Source organism: Danio aesculapii, chromosome 12 (assembly GCF_903798145.1).
Source record: "Danio aesculapii chromosome 12, fDanAes4.1, whole genome shotgun sequence".
Lineage (NCBI taxonomy): Eukaryota > Metazoa > Chordata > Actinopteri > Cypriniformes > Danionidae > Danio > Danio aesculapii.
In genome coordinates this window covers 2,833,757-2,856,653 of record NC_079446.1, presented here as the reverse complement: position 1 = coordinate 2,856,653, position 22,897 = coordinate 2,833,757, and the positions used below count along the sequence as shown (strand labels likewise).

Here is a 22,897-nt window from a genome sequence, read left to right as displayed (position 1 = left end):
TATATATAAACTTCCTTCTGGTTGTTTATTTTTTATGAGTATTAAAAAAAACTCTTTTCTTTAAAAAACTTTTACTTAACAAAAATTACTGACATGTATTGTAATGTGTGTATTCAATTAAATTCTATTTAATTCTCTTTTTTATATTTAATCAATATTTCGACAGTGTTGCAATACAAAACAATTTCTTAATGTAACGTTACTACAACGAATTAAGTTACCTCAGGAAGTTTCCGTTGTAATCTTTATATACAGCGTAATTTCTTTCTCTTGACCACTAAATTTGCTTTTTGAACATTAAAAATTGTCAAGTATCGTCAAAAAGACGATTAATTTTAACTTTTCATCACGAAGTAATAATGAAACATCATCACAAGAGCGTTATGATGTCTGGCGGGAAACCGAAGAACTTGGGGAAACGCAGAAACTGCGTACGTCACGTGCACGCAAAGACACCGTGACGTAGTACGCAAGTGTCCGCAGCTCAAGTAAAGGCCTGCCAGTGGACGGAAACGCAGTGCTTGTGTCTTGTGTGGAAAGACAAATACAACAACTTGCTGCGACGATTCGTATGATTCTGCACTTAAATTGTCTGTTCATCTTTTAGGAGGGTGAGTGAACATATTTATCACACATTTATCGGTGATGTTGTTAAGGTTGGTTGTGGGGGAGGGTAACGCTGGTTTGTTGCTGTAAAACACCACAGTAAACACCGCTGGTTTCAGCTGGTTATTTAGCATTACATAGACGCTTCGTTCTCTTAGTACGTGTTATTATATTTAAATTAACAGTCTATTGTACTATTAACCATATCTATATGTCACATGGCTATATGTTGATAGCGTGAAGCAAGTAGTACTGTGGTATCCTGATATGCACCATATGTTTAACATACGTTGATTCACATAGTGTTTACATAATGGCACGTCAATAAAATATTATGCTTCTACATTAATTATAGCTATTTATGCTACTAATGCACCAAGCTGCTATTCAGTAAATGTCATGTGTAAGCTGAAATCCCCGATGTGTCTTAAAACCTGGTGATCTGCCCACCTCTTCCAACATGCCAATGATGATGCCCTAATAATCTGCTGTCTATATAGGAAGCTTCTTGATTTATTTATTTGTTTATTTTTCATTTCCTTCATTCATAAGCAACTGTGTTCTGCTCATACAGATTGTATTATATAGTATGAAGCTGGTTTGATTTGGTTTGGATGCAGTGTAATGGTCCCAGAGGAGGTGTGTGAAGTCCGATCAGAGGAATTGAGGTCATTGGTTGTGGATGGGGCTGTGAGATGTTGAATTCAGGGCATTCGGGTGCGGTTCTCCATATTATTTTGGGATATGATTGACACTTTCTATTCACATTGATGGTAAATAATGCAGTGTTTTGATTGTATGTCGTGCTGCACGATATTGGGAAAAACTGACATTGCAGGATTTTATTTTTCTGCGACACATATTGCGATATTGTATATATTTTCATATGACTTCAGTGGAATTATTCATAAAAAATTATTAATTTCATTAAATATGGGTTCATTTTGTAGAGCATTTGCAGAAACTATAATAAAGCAATTACAAGCATTGATAAATACAGTAAAGCAAAGATACAAATAAAATAAACAGTGCTTTATAGTTTTCTGTGATTCTAGCAGTATTCAGGTACACAAATTGAGTAATCAAATGTAAAGCATGCTATTAATGTAGGGCTGGTCAATTTGACCTAAAATCAAAGTCTCGATTAATTGAACATTTTAACTCAATTACAATTAATCAATGATTATTTTATTTTTTTATTTTACTTTTACTTAGTAAAAATGCTCACTTTGAATGAATTTGAATGGTGCATTACTTGATTTTAAAATAATTTTAAAGGAAACACATCTACTATCTATGATTATTTATTGAACATCACCGTTGAACAACTGAAATTAAAACACACATTGCCTAAAACCAACAGTCACCTTTTTTCTTATAAAAAGTGAAAATAAATAACTTGTACTTTTGGATACAAAATAAAATATTTTTTAATGTTTTTCTTAGTATAAGTAGAAAATAAGCAATATCTCTTCTGAATAAAATAACTCTTGCATGTCCTGTAAATAATTATTTTTTATTTTATAATATTATAATATGACTGTTTATTTCTGGCATCTTCTGTAAACAAATAATTTAATGTAAATAAGAATTTATTTTAATATAATGGAAAACATGCCATCTCAAAGCATCTCTGGCTTCCAATCGTCGTCAGTGTAGTACAAAGTTAGGCTTGACTAGAGATCAGGGGTCTGTTCTTCATACGTGAATTACTCATTTAGCTGGATTTGATTATTGACAATTTGACGTAATTTAGTATGGTTTCGTTCTTCAAAACTCATCCAAGAGTTGTCATGGCAACAGTTCTGGTAGCTCAAACCTGCTCGGGAGCAGGCTCATTTCATATAAACAGAATTAGATCAGCTCATTTCAAACAAAGGTAATACAGAAAGTATGTACCAAATGCTTGTATGTATGTATGTATGTATGTATATATGCATGTATGCATGTGTATATGTATATAGTCATTTATTACTAATAATCACTATACAAATACAATACAAGTAAAAATATCTATTTATCAGAAGCATTCATGTAAGAAATAATACAGAAACTGAGTCTGCAAATGTTAGCACTGTCACCTCACAGCAAGAAGGTTGCTGGTTCGAGTCCCAGCTGGGCCAGTTGGCATTTCTGTGTGGAGTTTGCATATTCTCTTTGTGTTGACAGGGTTTCCCCCACAGTCCAAACACATGCGCTATAGGTGAATTGGGAAAACAAAGTTAGCCTTACTGTGTGTGAGTGTATGGGTGTTTCCCAGTATTGGGTTGTGGCTGAAAGGGCATCCTCTGTGTAAAATGTATACTGGAATAGTTGGCGGTTCATTCTGCTGTGGCGACCCCTGATAAATAAGAGACTAAGCTGAAGGAAAATGAATGAATGTGTCTGCAAATTAAAGAGCCCATATTATACATGAAATAGGGTCATATTTAGGTTGTAAGGGTCTCCAACAACAGTCTAATATGCATGCAAGGTCATAAAACACTTTGATGGTCTTATAATCGGCATTTATTTTTACCTAATTATCCCAACGACTCCCATATGAATCGTTCAGCGATTCATTTGTTTCCAACCCCCTCCTCAGCGCGAAGCTAATCTGCGCTGATTGGACCGATGACAGCCTGCTGCGATTGGTCGACAGTGACAGGCTTCAGCAGGAGACAGAGTGAAATGCCCAGCTGGTAATCAACTATATAAAAGTAGTCACAGTGCACACGCGCTTCATAGTGTAAGGCTTTTTTCACACACACACACAACCCTCCTCAGAAGAAGTGGGGAGATCGACGCGAGTCTCTCTCTCTCTCTCTCTCTCTCACACACACACACACAATGCTCCTCAGAAGAACTAGGGAAAGTGACGCGAGTCTCTCTCTCTCTCTCTCTCTCTCTCTCTCTCTCTCTCTCTCTCTCTCTCTCTCTCTCTCTCTCTCACACACACACACACACACACACACACACACACACACACACACACACACACACAACGCTCCTCAGAAAAACTAGGGAAAGCGACGCGAGTCTCTCTCTCTCTCTCTCACACACACACACAACGCTCCTCAGAAGAACTAGGGAAAGCGACGCGAGTCTCTCTCTCTCTCTCTCTCTCTCTCTCTCTCACACACACACACACACACACAACGCTCCTCAGAAGAACTAGGGAAAGCGACACAAGTCTCCTGTATCCTAGCTTACGATCGATCGCCATAGCAACGACAAACGGCAGTGGAACGCGAGCTCACAAAAGCCTTTAACATTAAATCCGTAAACAAAGCGGCACGCGTTGCGTTTTTAACGTGGCTTACATGTGATAAGAGAATATAAAGAGTAACCGCGTGTACTGTACCAGGTTAACAACTCATCTTTGGGTAGAGACTGTCAATATTATCCATCTGAGCACAGCGTGACTTCATTCGACCTGCGGCGTCTGTGTGTGTGTCTAGTGTTTTTTCTGTGTTAGTGGGCGGGGCCGCAGGTTTCAAATCTCCCTGGTTTGCGCGCGTAACTACTGGCGAGGCTTGTGTTTCGTGGCTGCGTCATCGCGAAACACCTAATGACTCGTTATCAAGGCGACTCGTTTGAAGCACTATGAGTCGACTCTTTTATAGATGAATCAATAGTTTTAAACACTGTACACTTACAGATTTAAGCCTTAGCTGGATATTTCACTTCACTTAGAGCTGTGTTACACACTACATGGAAGGGCATTTTCAAAAACCCATAATATGGGCTCTTTAAGTTAAAGAAGTGAGTTATTCCCTCTTTTTGTAGTTTTATTTGTAACGGTTACAATCACATTATATTAGGACCTGATGCATATTTCTTCCATTCAGCTGCATGTGCATACTTAAGACATATTTGACTATATATTCAGCTGCAACCCATTTCTGGAAAACACCCATACACTCTCACAACCACACACATACACTACGGCCAATTTATTCAATTCCCCTATAGCGCGTGTGTTTGGACTGTGGGGGAAACCGGAGCACCCGGAGGAAACCCACGCCAACACAGGGAGAACATGCAAACTCCACACAGAAATGCCAGCAGACCCAGCCGGGACTCGAACCAGCGACCTTCTTGCTGCGAGACGACAGTGCTAACCACAGAGCCACTGTGTTGTCACAAAATACATTGTTTATTGTAATACTTTTTATTGTTTTATATCAGTGCATTATTATATCACACACTATTATGGGAATGTAGACAGAAACATTAATAAACAGCATCATGAGAAAGTTGCCATCTTGAAAGCACAACGTTTACATTTAGCATTGTATTTAGCAATTTTTTAAATTATTATTGTTATTATGTTGGACCTGTAATTATTCTCATAAAATATTTATTATTTATTTTAGATTTCTACACTTTTAATCAAACACTTGCCCTCAAGTTCTAAATAAAGTGAGAAAAATCACATATAAAGTAGTACATTTCTGTTTATATATAATTGTATGTTGTCAAATTTATCTATCTATCTATCTATCTATCTATCTATCTATCTATCTATCTATCTATCTATCTATCTATCTATCTATCTATCTATCTATCTATCTATCTATCTATCTATCTATCTATCTATCTATCTATCTATCTATCTATCTATCGCTCTATCTATCATCTATCTGTCTAGACGTCTGTCTATCTATCTATCTATCTATCTATCTATCTATCTATCTATCTATCTATCTATCTATCTATCTATCTATCTATCTATCTATCTATCGCTCTATCTATCTATCTATCGCTCTATCTATCATCTATCTGTCTAGACGTCTGTCTATCTATCTATCTATCTATCTATCTATCTATCTATCTATCTATCTATCTATCTATCTATCTATCTATCTATCTATCTATCTATCTATCTATCTATCTATCTATCTAAGTAAATAGTAAATGAGATGACGTATTTGTCGTATCGCCCAGCCCTTTACATATGAGGTTTCTTTTGTAATATTGATATAGATTTAGATTTGTGATGGCCGCTCCACTGCACCATCCTTGGCATAAGCTGCTAAATTTGCAATGTCTTTCTCTGCCTGGGTCATTTGTTATCACAGTTCCCTGAGCAGTGTACCTGTTTAAATATGTATTTCTGCTTCAAGTCACTGTAACGCTGACGATGCTTTAAGATGAGGCTTCGCTGCTTCTTGAGCCTTCTTAGGTCAGATCCGCCACCCATTTTCATAGCATTTTAGTATTTGCAAAGGCTTTAATGACAGTACATGAAGAAGTCTATAGATAATTTACATATGCATTCAGTATTTTATATGAATGTCTGGGTTTTCTTATTTAAACCATGTTTTAACAAAAATTATTTATGTTTAAGTACAATATTTAAGTAATAATTAAGTTAAAGTATTAATTATGTAATAATAATTAAGTAATTAGTAGGCCCACACCAAATCTGCAAGCACAGAAATCCACAGATTTATCTTAACCCATCATTGAGTTTATTTGCTTACTTAAAGCAGACCTATTGTGTCCTTTTTTACAAGATATAAAATAAGTCTCTGATGTCCCTAGAGTGTTTGTGTGAAGTTTCAGCACAAAATACCACACAAATAATCATTTATAACTCTCTAAAACTCACCCTTTTAGGCTTTGGTCCTAGTTGTGCCATTTTGGTGACTGTCGCTTTAAATTCAAATGAGATTGCCCTCTTTTTCAATAGAGGGCGGAGCTACAAATGCCTATATCTCAGCATAGTGGCAGATTCAAAAACAAGACTTATGTCATATGCTAATGAAGGAGAGATCGTCACCATAGCAGCAGATTCAAAACTCTAATGACGGACGGCTGCTTCTCACTTAGGACTGTTTATGCTAATGAGGGAAAGATTGTCACTAGTGGGTGGGGCTTTCTCATTTTGATGACACGTACAAAGGGAGAATGTCAATCAAAGTCTTTCTGCAGACTGCATTTATCAAGTTTGATTATAAATATTTATCATTAGAAGCTGGCTATATTCACACACTGTTGCCACACAACTGTTTAAACCTCTTAACCCCCCTTTTTTTTTGCTTAATAGGTCCCCTTTAATGGTAAACCAAAAGCAAAACCAGGAGCAGTGAATTATTCGTTCATTTATTTTTGTCTTTTCAGATATTTGAAGGTGAAGTTCTTCTTGAATGCCCAGGATACAGTCAGTACGGTTTTCATCATGAACAGGAATAAGCGCGAGAAAGAATATTACAGCATAGATGTAGGAGATTCAACGTTCACCGTTTTGAAGCGCTATCAGAATTTAAGACCAATCGGCTCTGGAGCACAAGGCATCGTCTGGTGAGTTGAATACATTCATTAACCTGTAAAATATGAAAGAAGTGCAATTCCAGCGTTACGGATGTGACATTTGCAGCAAATACTCAAAATATACATTCACAGAGAATATATATGTTAACATTATATTGATACAATGGTTTATATTTTCTGAAACAACTAACCACAGAGTTATGGGATCAGAAATATCTGTAAACATATTTTTTATTTTAAATGAGGAAAATAAACAGACATTATGGATGTAACCAAAAAAGGATACGAGTCAGTAGTATACAACATGCTTTTTGTAGAAATTCTGTGAATTAAACTGCACAACCCAAAGGAAATAATGCTAATCAAAAGGATAAGAGTTGCTCACACCAGGGCAAACATGATTGCTTTTATTCTGTCTTGCATTTATGAGAAAAAAGCTTTGTTATGAATGTGACATCTCTCTGATATGGATGTTCCAGATGTAAAATTGGCACTGGTGTGACTTTGGTAAATCAAATATAGTTGTTTAAAAACACTGACAGAGATGTTTTTGACTATTTTTTGACAGTACAGTAAAATACAAGCCTACACAAACAACTTAGAAAGGGTTTCGCTATTTTGGTTATTTATTTATTTATTTATTTATTTATTTATTTTTTCTCATGGAAAGGTTGACATTTGCATGGAAATGCTTGGAAGCAGATTAAGAAACTCAGAAATGTATAAAGTGTGTTGAACGACTTGTGTTCTTGTTTTTAGCTCAGCGTATGACCACGTCCTTGATCGAAATGTTGCAATTAAGAAACTCAGCCGACCCTTTCAAAACCAAACTCATGCCAAACGGGCCTACAGAGAACTGGTCCTGATGAAATGCGTCAACCACAAAAACGTAAGACGTGCAACTGTCTGTTTTTCTTGTGTGTGTGTGTGTGTGTGTGTGTGTGCGCGTGTAGAAAAATGTTTGGGGTCAGAAAGATGGTTCATGTTTCTGAAAGTCTTCTCACTAATGCTTTATGTAGTTTTTTTAATGTTTATTAAACATTTCTATGTTTTATCTTTAATGTTTAATTAAGAGTGCGCCCTGGAGTGTGTATGTGAAGTTTCAGCTCAAAATACCCCATAACTAATGTTTGGTAACTCTTTGAAGCTTCGCCTTTTAGGGTTTGAGGTTGTTGCTAGATCGGATATGTATGCGGCCGGAAGTTACTGAGAATTATTTATATTATTTATAAAATTTCTCATTTATTGTATTTGGTTAACGTCTACTCCCACCCCAACCCTAAACCCAACCGTCACAGTAATGTAAAAACAGTTGTTGTACAGAGTACTATTTATGCTATCTATTAAATTACCCAATAAATTGTATTTTTTAACCCCAACCCTAAACCCAACCATCACAGTACTTTAAAAATAAAAATTTTTGTTATACAGTGTCATAAAAAGAATTCAGCTATATTAATGTGCAAATCTCACTTCCGGCCAACCGCGTATCCAATCTAGACTTTACCAGGCTTTGATCCTAATCGTGCCATTTTTGTGACAATCACAAGTTCAAGTGCTCTTTTCAAAATAGGGCGGAGCTATAAATGCCTATGTATCAGCATAATGGCAGATTTTATAACAAGAGTAACATGCTAATGACAGAGAGAGATGGTCACTAGTGGGCTGGGCTTTCCCACTCTTGTGACACATACAAAGGGAGAATGTCAATCAAAGTGTTTCTGCAGAAACACTGTTTTTATCAAGTCTGATGATAAAAAAATTAATCAAAATATTTTTATCATAAGAGGCTGGTTATATTCACACTGCTGCCACACAACTGTGTTTAACTTCCTTATGATGCGTTCACACCAGACGTGGATGAAGCGTTAAGCGAGAGTGTTTTACATCAATGCAAAGACGCGAATAGACATCCTGTCGGTGCGAATCATGCAATTCGTGCAAATGAAGTGAAGTTTTTGCTTAAAGCCCTACTCACATAGTAAGATTTCAGTAACTATTTTGTCATCTGAGGCAAATTTGGGAAATCCTAAAAGATCCCTGAAATCCTGGGCTAAAATCTGTGATCTTTGATCGTTGGTTTGACATGTTCACAGACAGCAGCTTAATGCCCGTTGCGATCAGATTGTTCCTCCGATGAAGTTCTGGCAGTGTCAGAAGATTTCAGACCCTTTCCTGCAGTGTGACAACAGCTGCGTTGAGCGTCAATCCAAGAACCAATAGCAGCGCAGAATCTGATGATGCAATCCGTGTGACAATTCAAATGAATTTTCCCTCGGGGAAATGTCAAGGCAGTTTTTTCTTCCTGGTTTTATTATTGAGACACGCTGTGTGCAAAGTGATCGCTACTGATTGCTGACGTATGCTGTGAGGAATCATTTCAGAGCACAGGTGGATGACATCAAACTAATAGGTAGTTTTCTTCCGTGTTTGGCACTTCTTTATTGACATTCATTCTGAAATTATGACAGCTGAGCTCTTACAGTGTGACATGGGAGCCATGTTCATGCAGTCTGACATGCTACAATCGTTCAGGATTATAAAAAATGCACAGTATGAGTTGGCCTTTTACGCACAAATCACTCGAGTTGGAAAATCTGAACATCAGCGGACATTTGCATCGCATTAACCAGTCAGGAGCTTTCTCTTTCTCAGGGCGTGATTATGACGTAGCACCTGTTGTTGGTGTCCCACGGGAAAATTCTCTTGCCGACACCACCGGACACCAGTTGATCAAACTGGGCTCAGCTCAGTCGGAAGCAGCGCTGAAAGCTTCCACCATCCAGGTATAGGTTCTGGAGGATTTGATGAACTTACAGAGCTAGTAGCACCTCTGAAAGTATCTAATGGACTCAGACACAGCTCCAAACTAATTCACGTCAATTTATCAGCCTTCCTAAAGCACATAAACACAGCTATTCTCTCAATAAAATCCATGTTAGCCATTCAGCACAGAAGCTAGAGTCACCAGGCAGACAGAAGTGATGCCCATGACGTGAATCTGCATCTATTGTGAAGTGAATTTGACGCATATCTGGTGTGAACACAGCATTATAAAAGTGATTTATTGCATAATAAGTCCCCCTCTTCATTTTTTCCAGCTCGATATAATGTGTAGTGTATGGTATTGTAATTGTTTCTGTAATAACATGTTTATAAAATAATAATATGATTATTGACTAATAATATTATTGATTATAATTAATAATGATAATTGATTATTATTGATCCACACAATATATGGTATATCTTTCATGCAGTTTGTTTTAATTTCGCAGATAATTGGCTTACTACATGTGTTCACGCCACAGAAGACACTTGAAGAGTTTCAGGATGTGTAAGTTATTTGTTTGCATGTTATATTGTAATTGAAATTAAATACGTTTTGACTTGACACCGAAATGCATCTAAAATCCCCTGATTGAGTTATTTGATGTTTGTCTGTGTGCGTTTGTGCTGGTTTATTTGCGAATTCCTCATTTCTTCTGTGTTCAGTTATCTGGTGATGGAGCTGATGGATGCAAACCTGTGTCAGGTCATTCAGATGGAGCTGGACCACGAGAGGCTGTCCTACCTGCTCTATCAGATGCTCTGCGGCATCAAACACCTGCACGCTGCTGGCATTATACACAGGGTGCAAACACACTCTTTTTATTCTGTAAAAACATAATAAAAATATATGCATGTTCATATTCACTACCTGACAAAAGTCTTAGTCGTCGATCCCACTTGTAAGAGCAACAAATAATAACTTGACTTCTAGTTGATCATTTGGAAAAGTGTCAGAAGGTTGATTTTTCTGATGAATCACTGTTGATCTGCATCCCAATCATCACAAATACTGCAGAAGACCTACTGGAACCCACATGGAGCCAAGAATCTCATAGAAATCAGTCAAGTTTGGTGAAGGAGAAATCATGGTTTGGGGTTACATTCAGTAAGGGAGGGGGCGTGTTTGAGAGATCTGCATAGTGGATGGCAACATCAACAGCCTGAGGTGTCAAGACATTTGTGCTGCCCATTACATTACAAACCACAGGAGAGGGCAAATTCTCCAGCAGGATAGCGCTCCTCATACTCCAGCCTCCATACTGTACATTATTTCTGTTCAGTGATGAGACTTTTATCTAAGCAAAGTCAGAACTTACAGTCCTAATTAAATAATTCAAAATCAAGGCATGATCATATTTTATTGTGGTCAAATAAGTGTAATCTAGAGGCCTTTGCCTTTCATATAAGCCACTTCTGATACCAAATGATCAACTAGAAGTCAAGTTATTATATTGTTCCTAAAACTTGGAGAGGCCACAAGACTTTAGTCAGGTAGTGCATACAGTATATGCATATCACAGAAAAGGCTTTTCTCCTGTAAATCACATGCATTTTTTTTTTTTGATGTTGCTAATATAAACAGGTTTTTTATTATTAAATTGCAATATAAATTTGCACTAAATCTCCAAAAAAGACCTGACAGCACAATGTCTGAAATAAAAAACTAATAGAGCCTTTTTGTTGATTATTGCAGCTTAATAAAATGCTAGAAAAAAATCCAAAGATAAAAACAGAATTTGGGAAAAATAAAAAAATAAATAAGTTTTATTTTTGGGAAAAGTAAAATAAGATGATGAGTCCTAAACTTTTAATATCTTGTTAATAACACATGTATTTTTCATTACTAAAACAATTGCACAACCAATCAGTCCAGAAAAAGAATATGTTAAAAGAAAAACTGAATTTGGGTAAATTGATTTTGCAGGAATTTATTTACATAATTAAAACAAAGTTTTAAATCGCATCAATCTCATAATTTAAACTAATGACACTTGCTTTATTTTGATTAGTCAAATTTAAATGAATCCGTAATACAGACCCCGGTAGGAGTAAATATCTGAATCAACTAAAAATAAAAATGGAGTTTGTGGAACTAATTTTATATGACTTTAGTCTTCAAACTACACGTTTCAGAGTCCTCCATCAGAGTTTGTGACGCCTTTGACCTTTTCATCTTTTCTCAGGATCTGAAACCCAGTAATATAGTAGTGAAATCCGACTGTACGCTGAAGATCCTGGATTTCGGTCTGGCCCGAACGGCTGCAACCGGCCTCCTCATGACTCCTTATGTTGTGACGCGCTATTATCGGGCCCCAGAGGTTATCCTGGGCATGGGTTATCAAGCCAACGGTGAGTGCCAACTGCCTGGCAGCATGTGAAGAGTCGCACACGAGCACCTCCACACCATTCAGCTGAAAACTGAAAACCGATCTCACCAAACGGCTGCAGGGTTTTAACCAGGGTTCCCACGGGTCAAGAGATTATGGAAAATAAAAAGGTTTTGATCAATAAGGAAAATTTAAAAGGTCTCTTTCAAACATTGAAAGTCAGTGAATTTATATATATATATATATATATATATATATATATATATATATATATATATATATATATATATATATATATATATATATATATATATATATATATATATATATATATATATATATATATATATATATATTTATATATATATATATATATATATATATATATATATTTATTTATTTATTTAGTTATTTATTTATTTATTTATTTTTCTTTCCCCAAGTTCTGGAGTATAAAAGGATTATTTGTCGTTTTAAATTTTAGATTTCATATTTATTTATTTGATTTATTTATTTACATTGATTATTGTTCTATAAATTTGTTAAATTTATTTTGTTGCATTTATTTATTTTTTAATGTTTTTGTTTTATTTCTTGCGTTTTATTTTTGAATTGATTTTTTAAAAAATATTTTTTATTTATTTTTTTTTATTTCTTGCATTTATTTATTTTGTAGTTAATTAATCATTATTATTATTATTATTATCATTAATATTATTATTATTTATTTATTTATTTTTTTTCTCTCTCTGTGTTGTTTCACACCAGTTGTTATGCTCTGGCTATTTTTCAGCTCCATTTTATTCCTTTCTAACTCATCAACTTGCAGCCACTGAAGTCAAATCTACGGTGGGCAAGAGAGCTTAACATGCTGCAATTTAAGAAAACACGTGCAATTACAAAAAACGGCAGCAAATATGTGCTGAAAATCCTCACAACACAATCACATTTTTAAAAAACACGCTGCATTTTCTCACAACGCAAACATTTTCCGAAAAAGTGCTGCATTTTCTCACAACACAGCGGAAATGTTTCAAGGAGACCTTAAAACATGATGGACTCGGCTATTTAGGTTATGGTTATTTAGACTAATAAATATTAAAGACATGGGATATTAAAATAAAACAAAACTCACCTTTCAAAGATCACCTACAACTTCACTGAGCAATAGTCCCGGCACATTAGCGTCCATCATGTTTTTGGGTCCCCTTTAAGCATTTCTGTTGTGTTCCGTTCTTTATATATATGAGATGAACAGGAACTATTATATGAGATCAACAGGAACAGCCACATAAACCGCAATTACTTTAAATCTGAGGTTAATGATCTATTTTTGTTCTCATAGCGGCTATTAAAATTATGCAGAATTATATTCAAGCTAACATCCATCTTAAGGCAAGTTCAAGGCAAGTTTATTTATATATATATATATATATATATATATATATATATATATATATATATATATATATATATATATATATATATATATGCTTTTATTTTAAAATATTATATAAATGATCACAACACTACAAACTGAACTACACTGTTCCAATTTACTATGACCTTTCATGTGAAGCTGACACAATCTACATTGTAAAAGCGCTATACAAATAAAAGTGAATTGAATTAAATTGAACAACTGATCAACATTTTTTTATTTTAATATATTATATATGCATGAAATAACTTTCAGTTTCTAGATTTCTTTGATCTTTTATGACTAGATATTTTACAAGATGCTAGTATTCAGTTTAAAGTGACATTTAAAGGGTTAATTAGGTTATGTTAAGGTAATTAGGCAAGTCATTGTATAATAGTGGTTTGTCCTGTTGACAAAAATTGCTTAAAGGGCTAATAATTTTGACCATTGAAATGGGTTTAAAAAAATTAAGAACTTCTTTTATTCTAGCCGAAATAAAACAAATAAGACTTTCTCCAGAAGAAAAAATATTATAGGAAATACTGTGAAAATTTCCTTGCTCTGTTAAACATCACTTGAAAAAGAAGAAAAAAAGTCACAGGAGAGCTCATAATTTTTAGACTTTAACTGCAAAATGATATGTGATATGATTAATAATTTAGCACAGTAGCATGTTTTTACTTTCATTAGATGTCATGGAAATTCAGCTTTTTAGTCAGTGAAAAGTTTGGATTAAAGTGGGAACCCTGTTTAATGTTGAGTCTTTTGTCCAGATGCACTAGTTCTAGCAGCGTTTTCTGCATGCACAAACACACTGGACGCGTTTGCCTGTAGCACTGAGCATTGAGACAGAAAGAGCATTAGTCTGACTAGTGGTTCACTGCAGTGCAACACACTACTGATCAATTTGAAGGGCGAAAACGCTGCGCTAAGGAAGAAACCGGCTCAAGCAGTCGCTCTGGCCTTTTTTCCGCTTTGCTTATGTCTTCTCTTTTTCCTCTGTGCTACTCTGCTATAGTGGATATTTGGGCTGTTGGCTGCATTATGGCAGAGATGGTGCGGCACAAAATCCTTTTTCCAGGGAGGGACTGTATCCTTGTTCAGCCACTAGATTTTATTTTCTTGGATTTTGTGCTGTTTTTGTTTTATGAGGCGTTGTCCTTACGCTCACTGAGACGTTTGCATGCATCTTTCACCTCTGTCGCATCCACATCAATGCACCCTGTAGTTTATGTGTGTGTGTGTGTTTTCTTTTTATTGGCATTTAGCATGCAGTTTCATTTTGCATTTAATTTGGTTGTCATTTCATTTTTCAGTTGATGTCTGGTCTATTGGCTGCATCATGGCTGAAATGGTCAGAGGTAGTGTGTTGTTTCCTGGCACAGACCGTATCCTTACCTGGTCGTCTTTACTGTCCCATTTTAAGTGTTGTTTGTTTGTTTGTTTTATTTTATCTTTATGTGTGTTGATGTGTTTTGTCATTGATGTCTGAAACCGAATAAAACAAAGGTACATAAAAAAAAAAAAGATATAGAAAAAGTCTTTGCATTTTCTTAGGGGCCGATCACACCAAACACGATTTTTCTGTTCCGAGAGTGCAAATTGTATTTTTTTTTTCTCCTTTTATTTTTTTCCCCATTCTGAGTTTTTTATTTATTTTTTTATCTAGTTTTGAGGGCGTAATTTTATTTTTTCTCTCATTTTGAGAGCGCAGTTTTCTTTTAAAGAATTTTTAATTTTTATTTTTAAGAATTTTAAGATTTCTTTAAGATAAGTTGCCTGAACGCAATTTTTTTTATCTTGTTTTGAGAACGCGATTTTCTGTTTTGAGAACGAAATTTTAGTTTTTTTTTTCTTGTTTTGAGAACGCGATTTTCTGTTTTGAGAACGAAATAAAAATTTTTTTTCTCTTGTTTTGAGAACGTGATTTTTCTGTTTTAAGAACGAAATATAATTTTTTTTTTCTCTTGTTTTGAGCACACGATTTTTCTGTTTTGAGACTTCTGAGAGCGATTTAATTTTTTTCATTCTGAGAGCACGATTTTCTGTTTTGAGAATGTGATTTCAATTTTGAGAGCGCGATATTGAATTTTTTTTTCCATTTCGAGAGCTTATTATTATTATTATTATTATTATTATTATTATTATTATTATTATTATTTATTCTCATTCTGCACCTCAGAATGTTTGTTAAATTTTTTTGTTGACAAGAAAAAAAGAAGTGTGCTGCGCTTTTTATGTCGCTAGGCAATCACTAAATCAGCTGCGTATTTTGCGTAAGTGCTGCTGTTGATATTGTTATAATTGTAATAATTAACAATATTGTGATATTAATGTTTGTGAAGTCATACAGCTCCGCATAACTCGAAACAGCAACCACTAGTCTCTGCTCCATTTACAAGTTTCCAGTCGCCTTAACAACACAAACTCTGCTGTCACCTTAATGGAAACCCCGCCTCTGCTTTCATTTGATTGGACAACGAAAAAAAGATGGGACTGACGTAGCACGCTCAGAATTTACTTCTTTCTTTTATACCAGGAGCACAGAACGCAACTGCTGAAACGTGGGGTGCACAGGCCGCATCAGCAGCACACAAAAGTGCTTGCGGCCATTAGAAAACGAATTTAAAAATAGCGTCTATCATCGCAAAAACAAACGCATTCGGTGTGATCAAGGCCTTACAATGCATTAACATGTCAGTCTTTTAAGTCTTTTTTTTTTTAAATTCATTTATTACAGAAATAAGCAGACAAGAATTAAATGAAAACATGTTAAATAAATTGAATATTGTAATGTGACAAATCAAATTTAAGTATTTATGATTACACGCTACACAATATTAATTACTGTATTAATTTTTATATATTTTTTAAAAATATGCAATCTGCCAAATTTCCCTGGTTATTTTTATTTATTTATTTTTAACTGTTTACAATTTATTCTACAATTTCCTTAATTCCAAAATGTAAAACGTAAATACATAGTTTATAATAATTAGTACTTTTTATTTTTGAGATGTTGATCTCTGCTCTGTTCACTTTTGATGTTGAAAATTAAACTCTACAGTTTAACAAAGTGACTTTTATTGACATTTTAGTCGTTTTAAATTAATATAATGTATAAGAAATAATAATATATGGAGAAATTAGTCTGTAAAATAGCAGAAAAGGAACTGGCAGTTTATTACAAGGCTTCTGCAGTGTAATATACAGCACCAACCCTGACAGTATAGCACTGCAAACTATTCAAAATGTCACTTTTATTTATTTATTTTTATTTTTTAAGGTTAAAAGTTGTTGGAAAAAGATCAAGGTCCCATAATGCAATTCAAAAGCATAAATAAACGGTGAAAAATAAAAACATGAATCACAAAATACTGAACACTGCTAATTTACAGGTATTTTTTGCAGCATATAAATAAATAAAACCCGCATAATTAAGCACAATTACAGCTCTAAGTGAAGCATGATCTCTCTCTATATGGTTTGTCGGTCAGTAGTTTTCCTCAGCATGTGCATCTACAGATATTGACCAGTGGAATAAAGTGATCGAGCAGCTCGGCACACCGTCACAGGAGTTCATGATGAAGCTGAATCAGTCTGTGAGGACGTACGTGGAGAACCGGCCTCGCTATGCGGGATACAGCTTTGAGAAGCTCTTCCCGGACGTGCTCTTCCCTGCAGACTCTGACCACAACAAACTCAAGGGTCAGCCTTTACTCTTCTCTCATTACTCTGGAAAAACTGTCTTTCTTTCTTTCTTTCTTTCTTTCTTTCTTTCTTTTGTTCGTTATCCCTTTCTATTATTTTCTTTCTTTCTTTCTTTCTTTCTTTTGTTCGTTATCCCTTTCTATTATTTTCTTTCTTTTTCTTTTTTCTTTTGTTCGTTTTTCTTTCTTTTTTTTTTTTTTTTTTCTTTCTTTTTTTTTTTTTCTTTTTTTGTATACTTTATATTATTTTTCTTCTTCTTTCTTTCTTTCTTTTTTTTTGTTAGTTATCCCTTTCTTCTTTCTTTTTCTTTATTTCTTTCTTTCTTTTTTGTTTTATACTTCTATATTTTTTCTTTCTTTCTTTGTTCGTTATCTTTATTATTTTTTCTTCTTCTTGTTATAACTTTCTATATTATTTCTTTCTTTTGTTCGTTATCCTTTCTTATTTCTTTCGTTATTCTTTCTTTTCTATTATTTTCTTTATTTCTTTATTATTCTTTCTTTCGTTCTTTCTTTCTTTCTTCGTTCTTCTTCTAATATTCTTTCTTTCTTTCTTTCTTTAGTTCTTTATTATTTCTTTCTTTCTTTCTTTTTCTTCTTTCTTTCTTTCTTTCTTTCTTTATTATTTTTCTTTTTTCTTTTTGTTCGTTATCCCTTCTATTATTCTTTATTTCTTTTTTTGTTCGTATCCTTTCTATTATTCTTTCTTCTTCTCTTTCTATTATTTTTTTTCTTTTTATTTTCTTCTTCGTTCTTTCTTTCTTTCGTTCTTTCTTTCTAATATTTTCTTTCTTTCTTTCTTTCTTTCGTTCTTTCTTTCTATTATTTTCTTTCTTTCTTTCTTTCTTTCTTTCTTTCTTTCTTTTGTTCGTTATCCCTTTCTATTATTTTCTTTCTTTCTTTTTTTTTTTCTTTCTTTCTTTGTTCGTTATCCCTTTTCTTTCTTTCTTTCTTTCTTTCTTTCTTTCTTTCTTTCTTTTGTTCGTTATCCCTTTCTATTATTTTCTTTCTTTCTTTTGTTCGTTATCCCTTTCTATTATTCTTTCTTTCTTTCTTTCTTTCTTCTTTCTTTCTTTCTTTCTTTCTTTCTTTTCTTTTATTTTCTTTCTTTCTTTCTTTCTTTCTTTCTTTCTATTATTTTCTTTCTTTCTTTCTATTATTTTCTTTCTTTCGTTCTTTCTTTCTTTCTTTCGTTCTTTCTTTCTAATATTTTCTTTCTTTCTTTCTTTCTTTCTTTCTTTTGTTCGTTATCCCTTTCTATTATTTTCTTCTTTCTTTCTTTCTTCTTTTCTTTTGTTCGTTATCCCCTTTTCTTTCTTTCTTTCTTTCTTTCTTTTGTTCGTTATCCCTTTTCTATTTTTTCTTTCTTTCTTTTGTTCTTACCCTTTCTCCATTTTTCTTTCTTCTTTCTTCTTTCTTTCTTTCTTTCTTTCTTTTCTATATTTTCTTCTTTCTTTTCCTTATTTTATTCTTTCTTTCGTCTTCTTTCTAATTATTTCTTTCTTTCTTTCTTTCTTTCGTTCTTTCTTTCTATTATTTTCTTTCTTTCTTTCTTTCTTTCTTTCTTTCTATTATTTTCTTTCTTTCTTTCGTTCTTTCTTTCTATTATTTTCTTTCTTTCTTTCTTTCTTTCTTTCTATTATTTTCTTTCTTTCTATTATTTTCTTTCTTTCTTTCTTTCTATTATTTTCTTTCTTTCTTTTTTCTATTACTTTCTTTCTTTCTTTCTTTCTTTCTTTCTTTCTTTCTTTCTTTCTTTCTTTCTTTATATATATGAAAAATATACAGGAGGGACTGATAATTCTGACTTCAACTGTATTTATTTTTGCAGCGAGTCAGGCACGAGACTTGTTATCCAAAATGCTGGTAATAGATGCATCTAAGCGGATCTCTGTGGACGAGGCGCTCCAGCACCCCTACATCAACGTGTGGTACGACCCATCAGAGGTGGAGGCAGTGAGTGTTTGACTGAGTTTTTATTATTCCTTATGATTCATCATTGATGTTTTAGAGAGGAGAACTGATGGCTTCTTTGCTTCGTTTTGTGACGTGTCTGAATTAGGCCCAGTTTTGAATAGCACTATTTGACTGTTTTCTATGGAGTCTAACAATATTCAGGTGCAGAAATATCACAATACAGATATCACAATACAAATATCACAATACAAAAAGATGTTTTACTTACACTGTACAAAATTCTGGGCTCCACACAATTTCTTAATGTTATCACAACACAAATCGATTAAGTTAACTTGATCATTTGGGAACACTTTATCTTGATGGTCCCTATTGCACATTTTGGTGACTAAAAGTTTTCTTGCAACTACTTGTCATTTGAGTATTAGTAGACTGTCTGCTTAGTATCCGCTGATACTGCTCCTTCAGCAGACATTTAACTGACTATAAGAAACTCTGCAAGTACATGTCAACTTATACTAACCATAACCCCAACCCTAACCCCAAGCTAACAGTCTACTTATATTCTAATGAGAATTAGTTGGCATGTATATGCAATGTAACTTAAATTTAACAAAATGCGTATAAGGGACCATCAAAATAAAGTGATATCGATCGTTTTTACGAATTTAAGTGGATTGAACAGTTAAGCTATCAGTCAAAAAACCTTAAGAATTGTGTCTCAAGTCATTTTGAGTAGTTTAAACAAGCAGCAAAAGTCATTTTTTGTGTACTTATTTTTGTTTCTAGTCCAAATATCTAAAAATTCTTAAGAAAAAAAATGTTTTGTTTTCAACTGTTCCTTAAACTTTAAGTTTTTCCTTAAAACAAACTAAATTATGTCTGCGGGGCAAGTAAAATAATCTTGTTTTCGCTTTGAAATGTAGATATTTGGGCTAGAAACAAGACAAATATTCTAAGTAAGAAAAACATTTTTGCTTTTTCACATAATTTCCATATAAATACAGTAATTCAATTCAATTCACCTTTATTTGTATAGCGCTTATACAATATAGATTGTGTCAAAGCAGCTTCACATAAAAGATCATAGTAAATAGGAACAGTGTAGTTCAGTTTGTAGTGTTTAAGTTCAGTTCAGTTTAGCTCAGTTCAGTGTGGTTTAATAATCACTACTGAGAGTCCAAATACTGAAGAGCAAATCCAACGATGCGCAGCTCTACAGATCCCGAACCATGCAAGCCAGTGGCGACAGCGGAGAGGGAAAAAAAACTTCACTAATGGCGAAAGTGAAGAAAAAAAACCTTGAGAGAAACCAGGCTCAGTTGTCTCCACTCCTTCATGACCACCACAGTAGCTGCTCAGGATCTGCCTGGTCCAGGATATGGATACCTTGGGATCAGTAATTAAATACAATTTTGTAACTCCTGGTCAACTATAATTCAGACTCAACACTGCACATGTTGCGATGTGACTAATGCGGATACGCACATTGTGCGATCGATGCTGAAACATTATATTATATCATTCATTCATTTTCTTTTCGGCTTAGTCCCTTTATTACTCAGGGGTTGCCACAGCAGAATGAACCGTCGACTTATCCAGCATATGTTTTACGCAGCGGATACTGCAACACAACACTGGAAACACCCATACACACTCATTCACACACATACACTATGGCCAATTTAGCTTACCCAATTCCCCTATAGCGCATGTGTTTGTGCGACAAACCGGAGCACCTGGAGGAAACCCACGCCTACACGGGAAGAACATGCAAACTCCACACAGAAATGCCAACTGAACCAGCAACCTTCTTGCTGTGAGGTGATTGTGTTATCCGATGCGCCACTGTGACGCCCTACTATATCGTTATATCGATATATTATATATGTGCAGCTCTAGTGTGAATAACCTTTTATTTGCTTGATTTCAGCCGCCACCAGCGATCACGGATAAAACAGCTCGATGAGAGGGAACACTCAGTGGAAGAGTGGAAAGGTGTGTGTATTTTTTTTTTTTGTGTGTGTGTGTGTGTGTGTGTTATTTTTTATAAATATGTTTTATTTATAATATTTAGTCTGATTTTAAGGTACGATCAGTTTTTTTTTATATTTCCATTGTATATTTCTTTTGTATTATATTTTTGAATGTTGAATCTGCCATTTAGGCTGAAAATCTGATATGCCATTACATTAAAATGCAGCCAACGTCATGAGTTAGTGGCAACAAATAAATAAATCTTCACTTTGTGGAACGCAAGACAGGTTTCCTGACACAATCTCAATCTATTCCTGATCAGAGCTCATATATAAGGAAGTGCTGGAATGGGAGGAGCGAACAAAAAACGGGGTGATCCGAGGACAGCCGGCCTCGCTAGGTGAGTTTACTGCTTGATTTATTGAAACCAGCTCTTTTAAGAGGCTTTCACACAGGATGCAGTAAGCGGTGTATTCGCCGCACACCAATAGCTTTCTCGTATAATTGAAACAGTGTGTGCGGTCATCATGGTTTCAGGATGGATGTCGCCATAGTTACACACAGAAAGGGGTGTGTCTTAATCGTCTCTTTAGATTCCTAGTTTGTGGATCAGTTGGTAATGGGCATAAATTCGAGCCCTAGTAATGCACGGATGAGCTTTGTTTACTACACATTGGGACATAAACAACAGCAGAACCAATATTTTCCTAATATAAGTTTTCTGAAGTTTTTAAAAGTATATCATTGCTAAATAATTTGGGTGTTTTTATATTAGCCTTATTCTTCATGTACGAGCGGCCATTGAAATCTTCAACGCTCAAAGCTCAACTTCTACTCTCTTCTATTGATTTTTAGACATTAAAAACAGCATGTTATGATGCTTCATGTTACAAACTGATGTTTTCTTCTGATATTATTCTACTCTTTTCTGTATAGTCATAAACACACTTGACTGTAGAGCAAGTTTTTTTTTTTTTGAATATTATATTTTATTTTCTTATAGCAACACAGAGCGATACAGAAAGCAACAATGATTATAAAGACAAAACAGAAGCAACGGGAGAAAAAAAAGGGACATAAGACAGAAAAAAAGATTTTAAACCATTATTAGATCAGTTCCTCCAATATTATATATGGGTCAACAGTGTTACACATTTACATCTAGGCCAGTGGGCGCAGGCAATATGGTGATCTTGCAGATGATAACAGGGTTATACCTTTAAACTGTTATCCTGGGCATTTGATAAATAATTAAAAAAGGGTTTCCAGTTGGCTTCAAAGCCGGCAATGTTATCAGAAAGGTTGTGTCTTAGCCTCTCTAAATGTAAAGTGGTAGAGAATTCTAGAAGCCAGGATATAAAAAGTTTTGATGGCTTTTTCCATAAATAAAGAGTAATTTTTTTAAGCTAACACTATTCCATATTGAACAGCTTTTTTAATTTGATGACTAAACCCACGAAGTGTGTCAGACCAACCTAAAACGGCGATTTCTGGATCAGGGGCAAGGTCACAAGAATAAGCCTCAGAGTAAAAGTTGAAAATTTCGCTCCAAAACTCAAAGTAGAGCAAGAAGTTTGACTGTTTTTTGTCGTTCATTATTATTTCTAGTAATTTCTCCCATAGGCAACTGACTCTGATGTTTTAAAACCATTGCAAAAATGAGTGCACTTCTGCATTACACGATAAGGTCAATACTATCACCATTTTAGACATTAAACAACTATTATTGGTTGCTAGATTGTTCTTAACCTATCTAGCTATGTTCATTCATGTTAAATATAAATAAATAATTTATTTTTAGTAAAACATCTCTCGTTTGTCATTACGTTTGTTGATTTGGTTCACGT

General features: G+C 34.3%; 1 protein-coding gene across 1 annotated transcript in view; it reads left to right on the top strand.

The window, feature by feature from the left end:
* Window positions 1-470: 470 nt before the first annotated feature.
* Window positions 471-22,897, top strand: part of mapk8b (mitogen-activated protein kinase 8b) — a 28,365-nt gene continuing 5,938 nt past the window's right edge. The window contains 12 exon segments of the mRNA XM_056470223.1: window positions 471-611; window positions 6,715-6,894; window positions 7,624-7,753; window positions 10,143-10,201; window positions 10,360-10,498; window positions 11,880-12,045; window positions 14,465-14,536; window positions 16,972-17,154; window positions 18,988-19,112; window positions 21,007-21,027; window positions 21,029-21,071; window positions 21,373-21,450. Coding sequence (XP_056326198.1) covers window positions 6,773-6,894; window positions 7,624-7,753; window positions 10,143-10,201; window positions 10,360-10,498; window positions 11,880-12,045; window positions 14,465-14,536; window positions 16,972-17,154; window positions 18,988-19,112; window positions 21,007-21,027; window positions 21,029-21,071; window positions 21,373-21,450 — 1,138 coding nt within the window. The 5' untranslated portion in view covers window positions 471-611; window positions 6,715-6,772.